Source organism: Pan paniscus, chromosome 2 (genome assembly GCF_029289425.2).
Source record: "Pan paniscus chromosome 2, NHGRI_mPanPan1-v2.0_pri, whole genome shotgun sequence".
Taxonomy (NCBI): domain Eukaryota; kingdom Metazoa; phylum Chordata; class Mammalia; order Primates; family Hominidae; genus Pan; species Pan paniscus.
In genome coordinates, this window is record NC_085926.1 from 47,792,886 (window position 1) to 47,805,388 (window position 12,503).

At 48.9% G+C, this 12,503-nt stretch overlaps 1 protein-coding gene across 10 annotated transcripts in view; it reads left to right on the forward strand.

Annotated features, from left to right (window-relative positions):
* Positions 1-12,503, forward strand: part of DHX30 (DExH-box helicase 30) — a 47,708-nt gene that overhangs the window by 21,927 nt on the left and 13,278 nt on the right. For 8 of the 10 annotated variants that reach the window (XM_055109820.2, XM_034956337.3, XM_055109822.2 and 5 more), the window contains 2 exons: positions 2,644-2,774; positions 4,345-4,455. In XM_055109820.2, the coding sequence (XP_054965795.1) occupies positions 2,644-2,774; positions 4,345-4,455 (242 nt within the window). Of the gene's footprint in view, positions 1-56; positions 538-2,643; positions 2,775-4,344; positions 4,456-12,503 lie in introns of those variants that run through there. The other 2 variants (XM_034956336.2, XM_055109819.1) reach the window with 2 other exon arrangements.

Sequence of the window (12,503 nt, forward strand, 5' to 3'; positions counted from 1 at the left end):
CTTCGCTTCCTTAGATGACACTGAGCTAAGGCCTAGCATTATTTTCCCCCCAACAGCCTCATTCCATCTTCCTGCCTTCCATCCACACGACTGCTGGTTTAGATTTGCTGGAGAGTGAGCTCTGCAGGGTCCTAGCCCTGGGCAGCGCCGAGCCCGCCTACTGAAGGCCCAGGGCTGTGGTGAGCGAGGACGGGCTGCTGATGCCCTCGCCTAGGCTTGGGCCTCGGGTCCGCCCGGCCCGCAGGGGGCGCGCGGCGCTCGGGCCGGCCGCTCCCGTTCTCTTCGCCCGGTCCCTGCCGCGCACAGGCCTCGGGGTCGGCGGGAGCACGATGGCGGCCGCTAGGAGACTCATGGCGCTGGCCGCCGGCATCTCTCCGCGCCTGCAGCCGCTGGGTCCCCGCGCTGCTGGGCGACAGGGTCGCTCGCGCGGCTTCTCTTCAAGCTGCGCCCACCCCGACCACACCAAGGAAGCCGCCGAGGCCGAGTCAGGGATGGCCCCCGGCGGGCCTGGGGAAGGCGACGGAAGCTTGGTGAACGGTGAGGGCATCGGCGGGGGCGGGCGGTCCGCAGCGCCCTTGACTCCTGGGATGGCAGAGCTAGGGGCGCGGGCCGAAATCGGGCCTGGCGGCCGGGGGTCCTCTCTTCCATAGTGGCCAAGTTCGCCATCCGTCGGCGGGCAGCGGCCTTGCTGTTTGTAAAGCTTAGCGTGACACAGGCCCGAATGGACCCTTAGAAGTACCTGCTCCCGGCAAGAATAGGTGAGAGGTGCGAGACCTCGAGGGAGTGGGGAAAACGAGTAAAAGTCCAACTCCTGCCAGGATGAGTGGCCAAGGGCTAGAGCTTCTAGGGACAAGCATGCCCTCACCAGTGTGAGAAATAGCCCAAAGTAACTCCTGGGACATCAGGATCTCAAATAGAGACAGAATGACTGTTCTGGTGGATTCCAGCTTTGTGCCTCCCAAATAGTGCAGAGGATAAAACTGTTGAAAGCATCAAGGATGGGTAGAGAGCGGCAGCCTCCACCAACCTTATAGAGCTGAAGGTGGGGGCGGGGTGGTGGTCTCAGTGCAGTTCTATTGTTAAACCAGTGGGTGTAATGGGCTACTCGAAGTTGGGTCCCTCTGTGACGAAACCCCCCTCGCCCCGGCCAAGTCCACTTAGATATGGTTTCTTAACTGCTTAACTGCTTGACTCTTAGTTGCTTTACAAGTTACCGCTTAGAGGGAGACAGGATCAGGTGTCCTCCATCCTGGCCACTTGACACAGGAGTCTGTCCCAAGGAAAACAGTCTCAAACCAGGCAGCAGAGTTACATCAGAACGCTTGGAAGCACTTTTTGAAAATATAGAGTCGCCTCCAACATCGCTCCCATTCTCAGGTCCCCTGTGGGGAGCTGGATGTCCATGCGGTGAAAAAGCTCCCCAGGTGATCAGTGTACACGCAGGTGCACATGTGCATATATACAGCTCCTTTTGGAGCTGCCAGAGGCTAGAGTGGAGAATGATATGGCCCCCCATGTTCCTAGCAGACCTCTTCATGACCTGGTTAAGCCTTGTGTCTGGTACAAGCTTACCCTAGGTAGATATCTCTTCCCTTTCTGCTCTGGGATTAATCCAAAAAACAAGTAAAAAGAAGCGAGGTACCTCTCATGGTATCTGATGCATCAATTTTCCCCTTGATTCCAGAGAACTTGGGGGAGGAGTAATTCATGCCTGCTCAGATGTAGAGGTTTTCTTTCTTTCTTTTTTTTTTTTTTTTTTGAGATGGAGTTTCACTCTTGTTGCCCAGGCTGGATTGCAGTGGCGCGATCTTGCCTCACTACAACCTCCGCCTCCCGGGTTCAAGCGATTCTCCTGCTTCAGCCTCCCAAGTAGCTGGGACTACAGGCGCCTGCCACCAGGCCTGGCTAATTTTTTGTATTTTTAGTAGAGACGAGGTTTCACAAGGTTTCACTATGTTGGCCAGGTTGTTGAACTCCTGACCTTGTGATCCACCCGCCTTGGCCTCCCAAAGTGCTGGGATTACAGGCGTGAGCCACCACGCCCAGCCAGATGTAGAGGTCTTTAATCAGTCCCCACACATAGTTTGGTTCTGTGGGAGTCTTTTGCAGTGTGCTTAGATACGGTTGAGAGCTGGGGCCTGGTATTCAGCATCTGGATCTCATCACTTGAGATACATGGGGCCAGGTCTCTCTTGTGTGTGTCTTATTTTAGGAAGAGCCTTGCATTGTCTTGATCTCCAGTTTGTGTGTGTGGTGGATTTTTGTTTTTGTATTTTTTGCTTGCTTGTTTGTTTAGTGTCTTCTTTCAGACATCAGACTGGGGGGTTTATTGACCAACCAGGCTTTTGTAGGTGATGTATGAAATGAGGAGATTGGGCGGGGAAGAGGATGCTGGTAGGATCCCTTCTGTGGTGTGTGGGTCATTGGCCCTTTTTCAGGAGATGGTTATTCAAGTGGGTCTGGCCCCACTCTTCCCTGTAAACCCTGAAGTCATTCCTCTTTTCTTTTCCAAGATGCTCCTGGGTGGTTTGGGGTCATGAGCCAACATCCTCAGAATCCAGCCCAGGGTTGCCCTGATACACACCCTGTGGAGTTTTTAAAAGAAAAAGAACAACTGTAATGCTTTTGTTCTTATTTTCTTAGCTTCTAGGGACCTATTAAAAGAGTTCCCACAGCCCAAAAATCTTCTCAACAGTGTGATTGGAAGAGCCCTCGGCATCTCACATGCAAAAGACAAACTAGTCTACGTGCACACAAATGGACCGAAGAAAAAGGTAACTCTGCTGGTGGCAAGGAAAAACATTGGTATGACTCAGAAAGGAGGCTGTTTGTCCTTTCTGTCTTAGGTTTCTTTGTCAAGGAGGCCATAGAATGGGTTTCCTGAATTAAAATGGTCAGCAGAGACTCAGAGCAAAGCTAGGTTTGAAGAAGAGCCAGAATACACGTGCCTGGTTTAGGGAAGGGGAACACAGGGCAAATGAGGTGCCATCTTATCTAAGACAGGCGCCTATGCGGATCCTTGGTTTTTGCCCCCATCGACTAAGGACTGCAGAGGGTTAGAGTTAATGATAATTCTTGCCCTTAGAGTCTTATAGATTCTGGAACCATAGAAGCATGCCAGCAAACCATTCTAGATGATTTTTTAACATTTATTTTATTTATTTTTGTAGAGACAGAGTCAGAGTCTCTCTGTCACCCAGGCTGGAGTGCAGTGGCGCAATCATAATTCACAGTAACCTCAAACTCCTGGGATCAAGTGATCCTCCCGCCTCAGCCTCCAAAGTAGCTGGGACTACAGACAGGTGCCACCACACTCGGCTAATTTTTTTTATTTTTTGTAGAGACCGGTTCTTGCTATGTTGCTCAGGATAGTCTCAAACCCCTTGGTTCAAGGGATCCTCCCTCCTCAGCCTCCCACAATGCTGGGAGACACCACTGCTCTCAGTCTGGATGATTTTTAAAGATAAAGATGGGGCCTGGTTGTGGTGGTTCGTGCCTGTAATCCCAGCACTTTAGGAGGCAGAGTAGGGAGGATCCCTTGAGCCCAGGGGTTTGGGACCAGCCTGGGCAACATAGTGAGACCCCATTTCTACAAAAAATGAAAAAGTTACTCAGGCATTGTGGTGCAGGCCTGTAGTCCCAGCTACTAGGGAAGCTGAGATGAGGGGATTGCTTGAGCCCAGGAGGTTGAGGCTGCAGTAAGCTGTGATCGCGCCACTGCACTCCAGCCTGGGCAACAGCGTGAGATCCTGTCCCCCACAAAAAAAAAAAAAAAAAGATGAGGCTGGGCGCGGTGGCTCGTGCCTGTAATCCCAGCACTTTGGGAGGCCGAGGTGGGCGGATCACGAGGTCAGGAGATCGAGACCATCCTGGCTAACATAGTGAAATCCCGTCTCTACTAAAAGTACAAAAAATTAGCTGGGCGTGGTAGTGGGCGCCTGTAGTCCCAGCTACTTGGGAGGCTGAGGCAGGAGAATGGCGTGAACCCGGGAGGCAGAGCTTGCAGTGAGCCGAGATCGTGCCACTGCGCTCCAGCCTGGGCAACAGTGCAAGACTCTGTCTCAAAAAAAAAAAAGATGAAGATGGATCCCAGCTTGGCCTCTGGCTAGAACATGGCACCTTGAAGGAGCAAAACAACTTGGGGTAGAACAGATTGTTTCACGGTGAGACAGTTAGAGCCTTATAAGGAGTTAATGATGGGATTGGGGTTCTGTCCTCTGTTCTCAACTCTGAACCTAGCACATTGCTGCTGTGAGGTCCACCACTGTTTATTTTCCATGTAATTTGCAACAACTCTGTAGTCTGGAGTGGCAAGACTTCTGATTTCTCTCTTCTCTTCCCCAGAAAGTCACACTGCACATAAAGTGGCCCAAGAGCGTGGAGGTAGAAGGCTATGGCAGCAAGAAGATCGATGCTGAGCGGCAGGCTGCAGCTGCGGCCTGCCAGCTGTTCAAGGTGACCCTCCCTCAGTGAAAGCCACTGAGACCTTCCTCCTGGAAACTCCTTGCCCTTTGTTTTTATTGGTAGAGGTTGGCCCAGTGTTCTACCACTCACCTGTCCTGAGCCCTTCCCACTTCCTGATTCCTTTCTTACTGTTCAGCCAATGAGATATATATAGATATATATATATATTTTTTTTTTCCTGTGTTTTTGGTTTTTTTTTTTTTTTTTTCCTTTGAGTCAGAGTTTCACTCTGTTGCCCAGGCTGGAGTGCAGTGATGCGATCTTGGCTCACTGCAACCTCCACCTCCTAGGTTCAAGTGATTCTCATGCCTCAGCCTCCCAAGTAGCTGGGATTGCAGGTGCCCACCACCACGCCTGGCTAATATTTGTATTTTTGGTAGAGAGGGGGTTTCACCCTGTTGGCCAGGCTGGTCTTGAACTCCTGACCTCAAGTGATCCACCTGCCTAGGCCTCTCAGAGTGTTGGGATTACAGGCGTGAGCTCGTAATCTATTTTCTGTGGTTTTAAAAACCGCCTGGCCTATCTTCTGTGGTTTTAAAAACTACAGAGAGGAACTACTTTATGAAAAACTTCTGACACACAGCATGATGGATATATTTCCATGTTGGTTTCTGTTTTTCTTTTCTCATCATTTCATGTAGGTTTTTCTCTATCGCAATGTAGTCCTGTCTTACTTTTTTTAAATTTTTTAATTTTTTAAAATTTTTGTTTGAGACGGAGTCTTGCTCTGTTGCCTGGGCTGGCGAGATCTCAGCTCACTGCAAGCTCTGCCTCCCGGGTTCATGCCATTCTCCTGCCTCAGCCTCCCAAGTAGCTGGGACTACAGGTGCCCGCCACCATGCCCGACTAATTTTTGTATTTTTAGTAGAGATGGGGTTTCAACTTGTTAGCCAGGATGGTCTCCATCTCCTGACTTCGTGATCTGCCTACCTCGGCCTCCCAAAGTGCTGGGATTACAGGCATGAGCCACCATGCCTGGCCAACTTTTTTTTTAATTTTTAAAAATATTTTCATTTTTAGGCCAGGCACGGTGGCTCACGCCTGTATTCCCAGCACTTTGGGAGGCCGAGGTGGGCAGATCATGAGGTCAGGAGCTCGAGACCAGCCTGACCAACATGGTGAAACCTTGTCTGTACTAAAAATACAAAAATTAGGTGGGTGTGGTGGCAGGCACCTGTAATCCCAGCTACTCGGGAGGCTGAGGCAGGAGAATCATTTGAACCTGGGAGGCGGAGGTTGCAGTGAGTCGAGATCACACCATTGCGCTCCAGCCTGGGCCTCAGAATGAGACTCCGTCACAAAAAAAAAAATAATAAATTTTTTCATTTTTAGTAGAGACAAGGTCTCACTATGTTGCTCAGGCTGGTCTCTTAACTCCTGGCCTCAAACAATCCTCCTGCCTCCACCTCCCAAAGTGCTGGGTTTACAAACATGCGGCACCGTGCCTAGCTCTAATTTTTTTGAGACAGGGTCTTGCTCTGTTGCCCAGACTGGAGTGCAGTGGCATGATCATGGCTCACTGCAACCTCGACCTCCCAGGCTCAAGCCATCCTCCCACCTCAGCCTCCCCAGTAGCTGGGACTGCAGGCCTCGCCACCATGCCTGGCTAATGTTTTTGTATTTTTTGTAGAGATGGGGTTTTTCCATGTTGCCCAGGCTGGTCCCAAACTCCTGGTCTCAAGCAGTCCTCCCACCTCAGCCTCGCAAAGTGCTGGGATTACAGGTGTGAACCACCGCACCTGGCCAGGTTCCTAAGTCTTCATCTCTACTCTGACAAGAAAAAGCCACAGGATGCGTATTCCCTCAGCTTCTCTTCTACTCATGGTCTCCAGGATTTTACTGTTCCTTTCTCTTTCCTGCATTTGAAGAGGCCCTGTTGCTATTCTGGGCCCCCATAGTACCCATCTCTTTTCTCTGTTCCTGTAATAGTCCATTGCTATAAAGGAATACATGAGACTGGGTAATGTATTAAAAAAAAAAAAAGAGGTTTATTTGTCTCACAGTTCTGCAAACTGTACAAGAAGCCTGGTGCCAGCATCTGCTTGACTTCTGGTGAGGCCTCAGGAAGTCATGGTGGAAGGGAAGGGGAGCTGGTGTGTCCCACAGCAAGAGAGAAGCTAGAGTCATTGAAACAACTAGCTCCTGTGTGAACTAACAGGGCAAGAACTCAGTCATTACTGTGGGGAGGGCATCAAGCCATTCATGAGAGATCTGCCCCCAAGACCCAAACACCTCCCACCAGGCCCACCTTTGTCATTGAGGATCACATTTTGGCATGAGATGTGGAGGGGGCAGATACCCAAACTGTAACAGTGCCCTTTTCTGTGTCTCTTCTGCATCTCCTCTCTTGCCCTTTTGTTTAATTTTCAGATTCTTCCTCTTCTGGTTCTTTTCTATAGGCCTCAAAAATATTCAGTGCTCTGATTTTTTCCCTTGGCTCTGATCCACTGCAAACAGCTCTCTGTGCTTGTATTTTCTCCACTCTGCTGACTTGGCCATCTTCGTTCATGCCCTCTAGTTACTTTTTTTTTTTTTTTAAATAGAGATGGGGTCTTACTATATTGCTGAGGCTGGTTTTGAACTCCTGGGTTCAAGCCATCCTCCCGCCTCAGCCTCCCAAAGTGCTAGGATGACAGGCATGAGCCACTGCACCCAGCCTATGTGTGTTTTACTCAATTTAAAACAGAAAAAAAAGGCTTTAGTGGACCAATCTAAATACTTTTCCTTGTTGCACACTTTAGGTATTTAGTTTTCTCTCTGAAGGCCTTTTCCTTTTTCTTTTTCTTTTTCTTTTTTTATTCCTCTCTCCCATCATCTTGGCATTTTCCTTATTGTTGAACCTTGAACTATTCTTAATGAATGGTTATATCTGGAGGGGCTGATAAAATGATCCATTTTATATTAACTTGAGAGCCAGTTAATATCTTTTTTTTTTTTTTTTTAATAGAGACAGGGTCTTACTCTGTTGCCCAGGCTGGTCTCTAATTCCTGGGCTGAAGCGATCCTTCTGCCTCGGCCTCCCAAAGTGCTGGGATTACAGATGTGCGCTGACTGCCTGGCCTCTGTGTACCTCTGTATCCCCACAGTGCTCTGTAGCCTTGGCACTGCCATGCATTTCGTCCTCAGCCACTGGAAGACCTCTGCTTCTCTTTTCTCTCTAGGTCACTCTCAAGTACCTTTTCCTCTTCCACCCTCTAAAACATCTTGATTGATTGATTGATTGAGATGGGGTCTAGCTATGTTGTCTAGGCAGGTCTTGAACTCCAGAGCTCCTGCCTCAGCTTCCAGGTAGCTGGGATTACAGGCACACACAACCATGCCCAGCTAATTTTCTTTCCTCCCTGGGGAATCTTGCCTCTTACAGGTTCAACCGTTCTCTCTGTGTTTAATGTCTCGAAAATATCCATCTCCCATAGGGTAGGTCTACCTCAGTGATTCTCAACCATGGATGATTTTGTTCCTCACGGAACATCTAATTCTTTTTTTTTTTTCTTTTTGAGACAGGATCTCACTCTGTTGTCCAGGCTGGAGTACAGTGGCGCAGTCTCGGCTCACTGCAACCTCTGGCTCCCGGGCTCAAGTGATCCTTCCACCTCAGCCTCCCAAGTAGCTGGGACTACAGGTGTGTGCCACCATGCTCAGCTAATGTTTTTATATTTTTGGTAGAGACAGGGTTTTGCCATGTTGGCCAGGCTGGTCTCAAACTCCTAAGCTCAAGCAGTCTGCCTGCCTTGGCCTCCCAAAGTGCTGGGATTACAGGTGTGATCCACTGTGCCTGGCCTCTTTTTTTTTTTTTTTCCTGTAGAGATGGTGTCCCAGTATGTTGTCTAGGCTGGTCTTGAACTTCTGGGCTCCAGTTATCCTCCCACCTTAGCCTCCCAAAGTGCTGGGATTATAGGTGTGAGTCACGGCTCCTGGCATAATTTTTTTTTTATTGTCTTTATTTAATGTGTACAGTATGATGTTTCATATTCACATACACTTTCATAAACACAGAATGAAATGAATACTATATTCAAGCAAATTAACATATCCATCACCTCAAATAGTTATCTTTTTTTGTGGTAAGAGCACCTAAGGCTGGGTATGGTGGCTCATGCCTGTAATTCCAGCAATTTGAGAGGCTGAAGTAGGCGGATCACTTGAGTCCACGAGTTTGAGACAAGCCTGGGCAACAGGGCGAAAAGCCTTTTTTGTATTTTATAAAAAATACAAAAATTAGCAGGGCATGGTGGTGTTTGCCTGTAGTCCCAGCTACTTGGGAGGCTGAGGTGGGAGGATTGCTTGAACCTGGGAGGCAGAGGTTGCAGTGAGCCGAGATCATACCACTGACCTCCAGCCTGGGCAGCAAAGCAGAACTCTCTCTCTCTCTAAAAAAAAAAAAAAAAAAAAAAAAGAGCACCTAAAATGTACTCTTGGGCGCTGGCTCATGCCTGTAATCTCAGCACTTTGGGAGTCTGAGGCTGGCGGATCACAAGGTCAGGAGTTCGAGACCAGCTTGGCCAACATGGTGAAACCCTGTCGCTACTAGAAATACAAAAATTAGCTGGGCATAGTGGTGCATGCCTGTAGTCCAGCTACTCGGGAGGCTGAGGCAGGAGAATCGGTTGAACCCAGGATGCAGAGGTTGCAGTGAGCTGAGATCATGCCACTGCACTCCAGCCTGGGCAACAAGAGCAAAACTCCATCTCCAAAAAAGAAAAAAAATGTATTCTCTTAGCAAATTTCCAGTTTATAATACAGTATTATTAATTATAGTCCTTATGGTATACATTAGATCTTTAGACTTACTCTTCTTATATGTATGTAACTTTACATCCTTGGACCTACATCTCCCCATTTCTCTTTTCTTCCTGCCCCTGGTAACTACCAGGTCTACTCTGTTTCTGTGTATTCAGCTTATTTTAGATTCCACATATGAGATCATGTGGTATTTTTGTTTTGTTTTGTTTTTGAGACCGAGTCTCGGCCTGTTGCCCAGGCTAGAGTGCAGTGGCGTGATCTTGGCTCACTGCAACCTCCGCCTCCTAGGTCCAAGCAATTCTCATGTCTCAGCCTCCCGAGTAGCTGGGACTACGGGCATGTGCCACCACACCCAGCTAATTTTTGTATTTTTTGTAGAGATGGGGTTTCGCCATGGTGGCCAGGCTGGTCTTGAACTCCTGACCTCAAGTGATCTGCCCGCCTTGGCCTCTTGAAGTGCTGGGATTACAGGTGTGAGCCACTACTCCTGGCCCATGTGGTATTTTCTTTGTGTCTGGTTTACTTAGCATAATGTCTTCCAGGTTTATCCATGTTTTTACTTTTATTTATTTATTTTGAGACAGGGTCTTGCTCTGTGGCCTAGGCTGGAATGCAGTGGTGCGATCATGGCTCACTGCAGACTCCACCTCCAGGGCTCAAGAGATCCTCCCACCTCAACCTCTGGAGTAACTGAGACTGCAGGTGTGCGCCACCACATCCGGCTAATTTTGTAGAGACGGGGTCTTCCAGTGTTGCCCAGACTGGTCTTGAACTCCTGAGCTCAAGCAATCCACCTGTCTCAGCCTCCCAAAGTGCTGGGATTACAGGCATGAGCCACTGCACCTGGCCGGATCTCCTCTTCTTTAAAGGCTGAATAATATCCTGTTGTGTATATGTACCATTCATCCTTTGACAGATGCTTAGGTTGTTTCCGTATCTTGACTGTTGTGAATAATGCTGCAGTTAACATGGGAGTGCAGACATCCCTATGAGCTGATGATTTCATTCCCTTTGGGTATATACCCAGAGCAGATATTGCTGGACCATATGGTAGTTTTATTTTTAATTTTTTGAGGAACTTCTTTATTTTTTATTTTATTTTTTATTTTTTGAGATGGAGTCTTGCTCTGTTGCCCAGGCTAGAGTGCAGCAGCGCGATCTCGGCTCACTGCAGCCTCTGCCTCCTGGGTTCAAGCAATTCTGCTGCCTCAGCCTCCCGAGTGCCTGGGATTACAGGCGTGTGCCATCATGCCTGGCTAATTTTTTTTTTTTTTTTTTGAGATGGAGGTTCGCTCTTGTTGCCCAGGCTGGAGTGCAGTGGTGCAATCTCAACTCACTGCAACCTCCGTCTCCTGGGTTCAAGCAGTTCTGCCTCAGCCTCCCGAGTAGCTGGGATTACAGGCATGTGCCACCACGCCTGGAATTTTGTATTTTTACTAGAGATGGGGTTTCTCCATGTTGGTCAGGCTGGTCACGAACTCCTGACCTCAGGTGATCTGCCTGCCTCGGCTTCCCAGAGTGCTGGGATTACAGGTGTGAGCCACTGCGCCCGGCCAATTTTTTTGTACTTTTAGTACAGATGGGGTTTCACCATGTTGGCTAGGCTGGTCTCGAACTCCTGACCTCAGGTGGTCCACCCGCCTCAGCCTCCCAAAGTTCTGGGATTACAGGTGTAAGCCACTGTGCCCGGCCAATTTTTTTGTACTTTTAGTAGAGATGGGGTTTCACCATGTTGGCTAGGCTGGTCTCGAACTCCTGACCTCAGGTGGTCCACCCGCCTCAGCCTCCCAAAGTTCTGGGATTATAGGCGTGAGCCACTGTGCCTGGCTCTCTTTTGGGTTTTCTATATATAAGATATGTCATTTGTAAGCAGGGATAATTTTACTTCTTTCTTTCCAGTTTGGATGCCTTTTTTTCTTGTCTGCCTGCGCTTTCTAGTACTTGTAGTACTATGTTGAAAAAAAGTGCTGAGAGTGGCCAGGGGCCATTTGGCAATGTCTGTAGGGATTTTCGTTGGACACAGGTGGAGGAGTGCTACTGGCAGCTGTAAGATCAAGGCCAGGAATGCTTCTTCCCAGCTTACAGTACACAGGACAGCCCCCTATAGCAAAGAATTACCCTGCTCAAAATAGCAATTATGCTGAAGCTGAGAAATCCTTCTCTGCCTGGCTGACTGGCTGGCTGGATGTTTGAAGGCACTTTAAACTCAGACTTTTGTTTTTTGAGATGGAGTCTTTCTCTTTCGCCCAGGCTAGAGTGCAATGGTGCAATGGCGTGATCTTGGCTCACTGTAACCTCTGTCTGCCTCCCGGATTTAAGTGATTCTCCTGCCTCAGCCTCCCTCATAGCTGGGATTACAGGTGCCTGCCACCACGCCTGGCCAATTTTTGTATTTCTAGTAGAGATGAGGTTCCACCATGTTGGCCAGGCTGGTCTCAAAGTCTCTTGACTTTAGGTGATCCGCCTGCCTCTGCCTCCGCCTCCCAAAGTGTTGGGATTACAGACATGAGCTACTGTGCCCGGCCATCCCAGCCTGTCTGAAGCAGGTCATTATCACATTTTTCTCCATCTCTTTTTCTCTTCCCCATCTATGTGTATAGTTTTGTTTTGTTTTGTTTTGAGATGGTGTCTTGCTCTGTTGCCCAGGCTAGAGTGCAGTGGCGCAATCTCGGCTCACTGCAACCTTCACGTCCTGGGTTTAAGCGATTCTCCTGCCTCAGCCTCCCGAGTAGCTGGGACTACAGGTGCGCACCACCACGCCCAGCTAAGTTTTGTATTTTTAGTAGAGACAGGGTTTCACCATGTTGGCCAGACTGGTCTTGAACTCCTGACCTCGCGATCTGCCCGCCTCCCAAAGTGCTGGGATTACAGGTGTGAGCCACCGTCCCCAGCCTAGTTGTTTTTGTTTTTTTGATCATAGCGATCCTAATGGGTGTGAGATGAGATCTTGTTGTGGTTATAGGAGTTGTTTTTTATTCTAGAACTCAGCCTTTTATTTTCTAATAGCTGTACTCCCAGTTCTTCAGCGTTTCCCTTTCCCCCCAAATCAGATGTCTTTTTCTGCATTGCCCATAGGCTTGGTGAGACGTGCTGGCAGCACAAAGGGGACTGAGTCAGCAGCCACAGCCAAGAAGAAGGTGTCCACGGGAGGACATAAATGCACCCCAGCCTCCTAAATAGAAGAGGCTTATTCTTGAAGAATGGTCCTTGCCAGGGCCGAGGGCTGGAGCAAGGCACTCCAGACTCAGGCCACTGTGGCTTAGAGCCCGGGTGAATATGCGTGGCTATGGGGAATG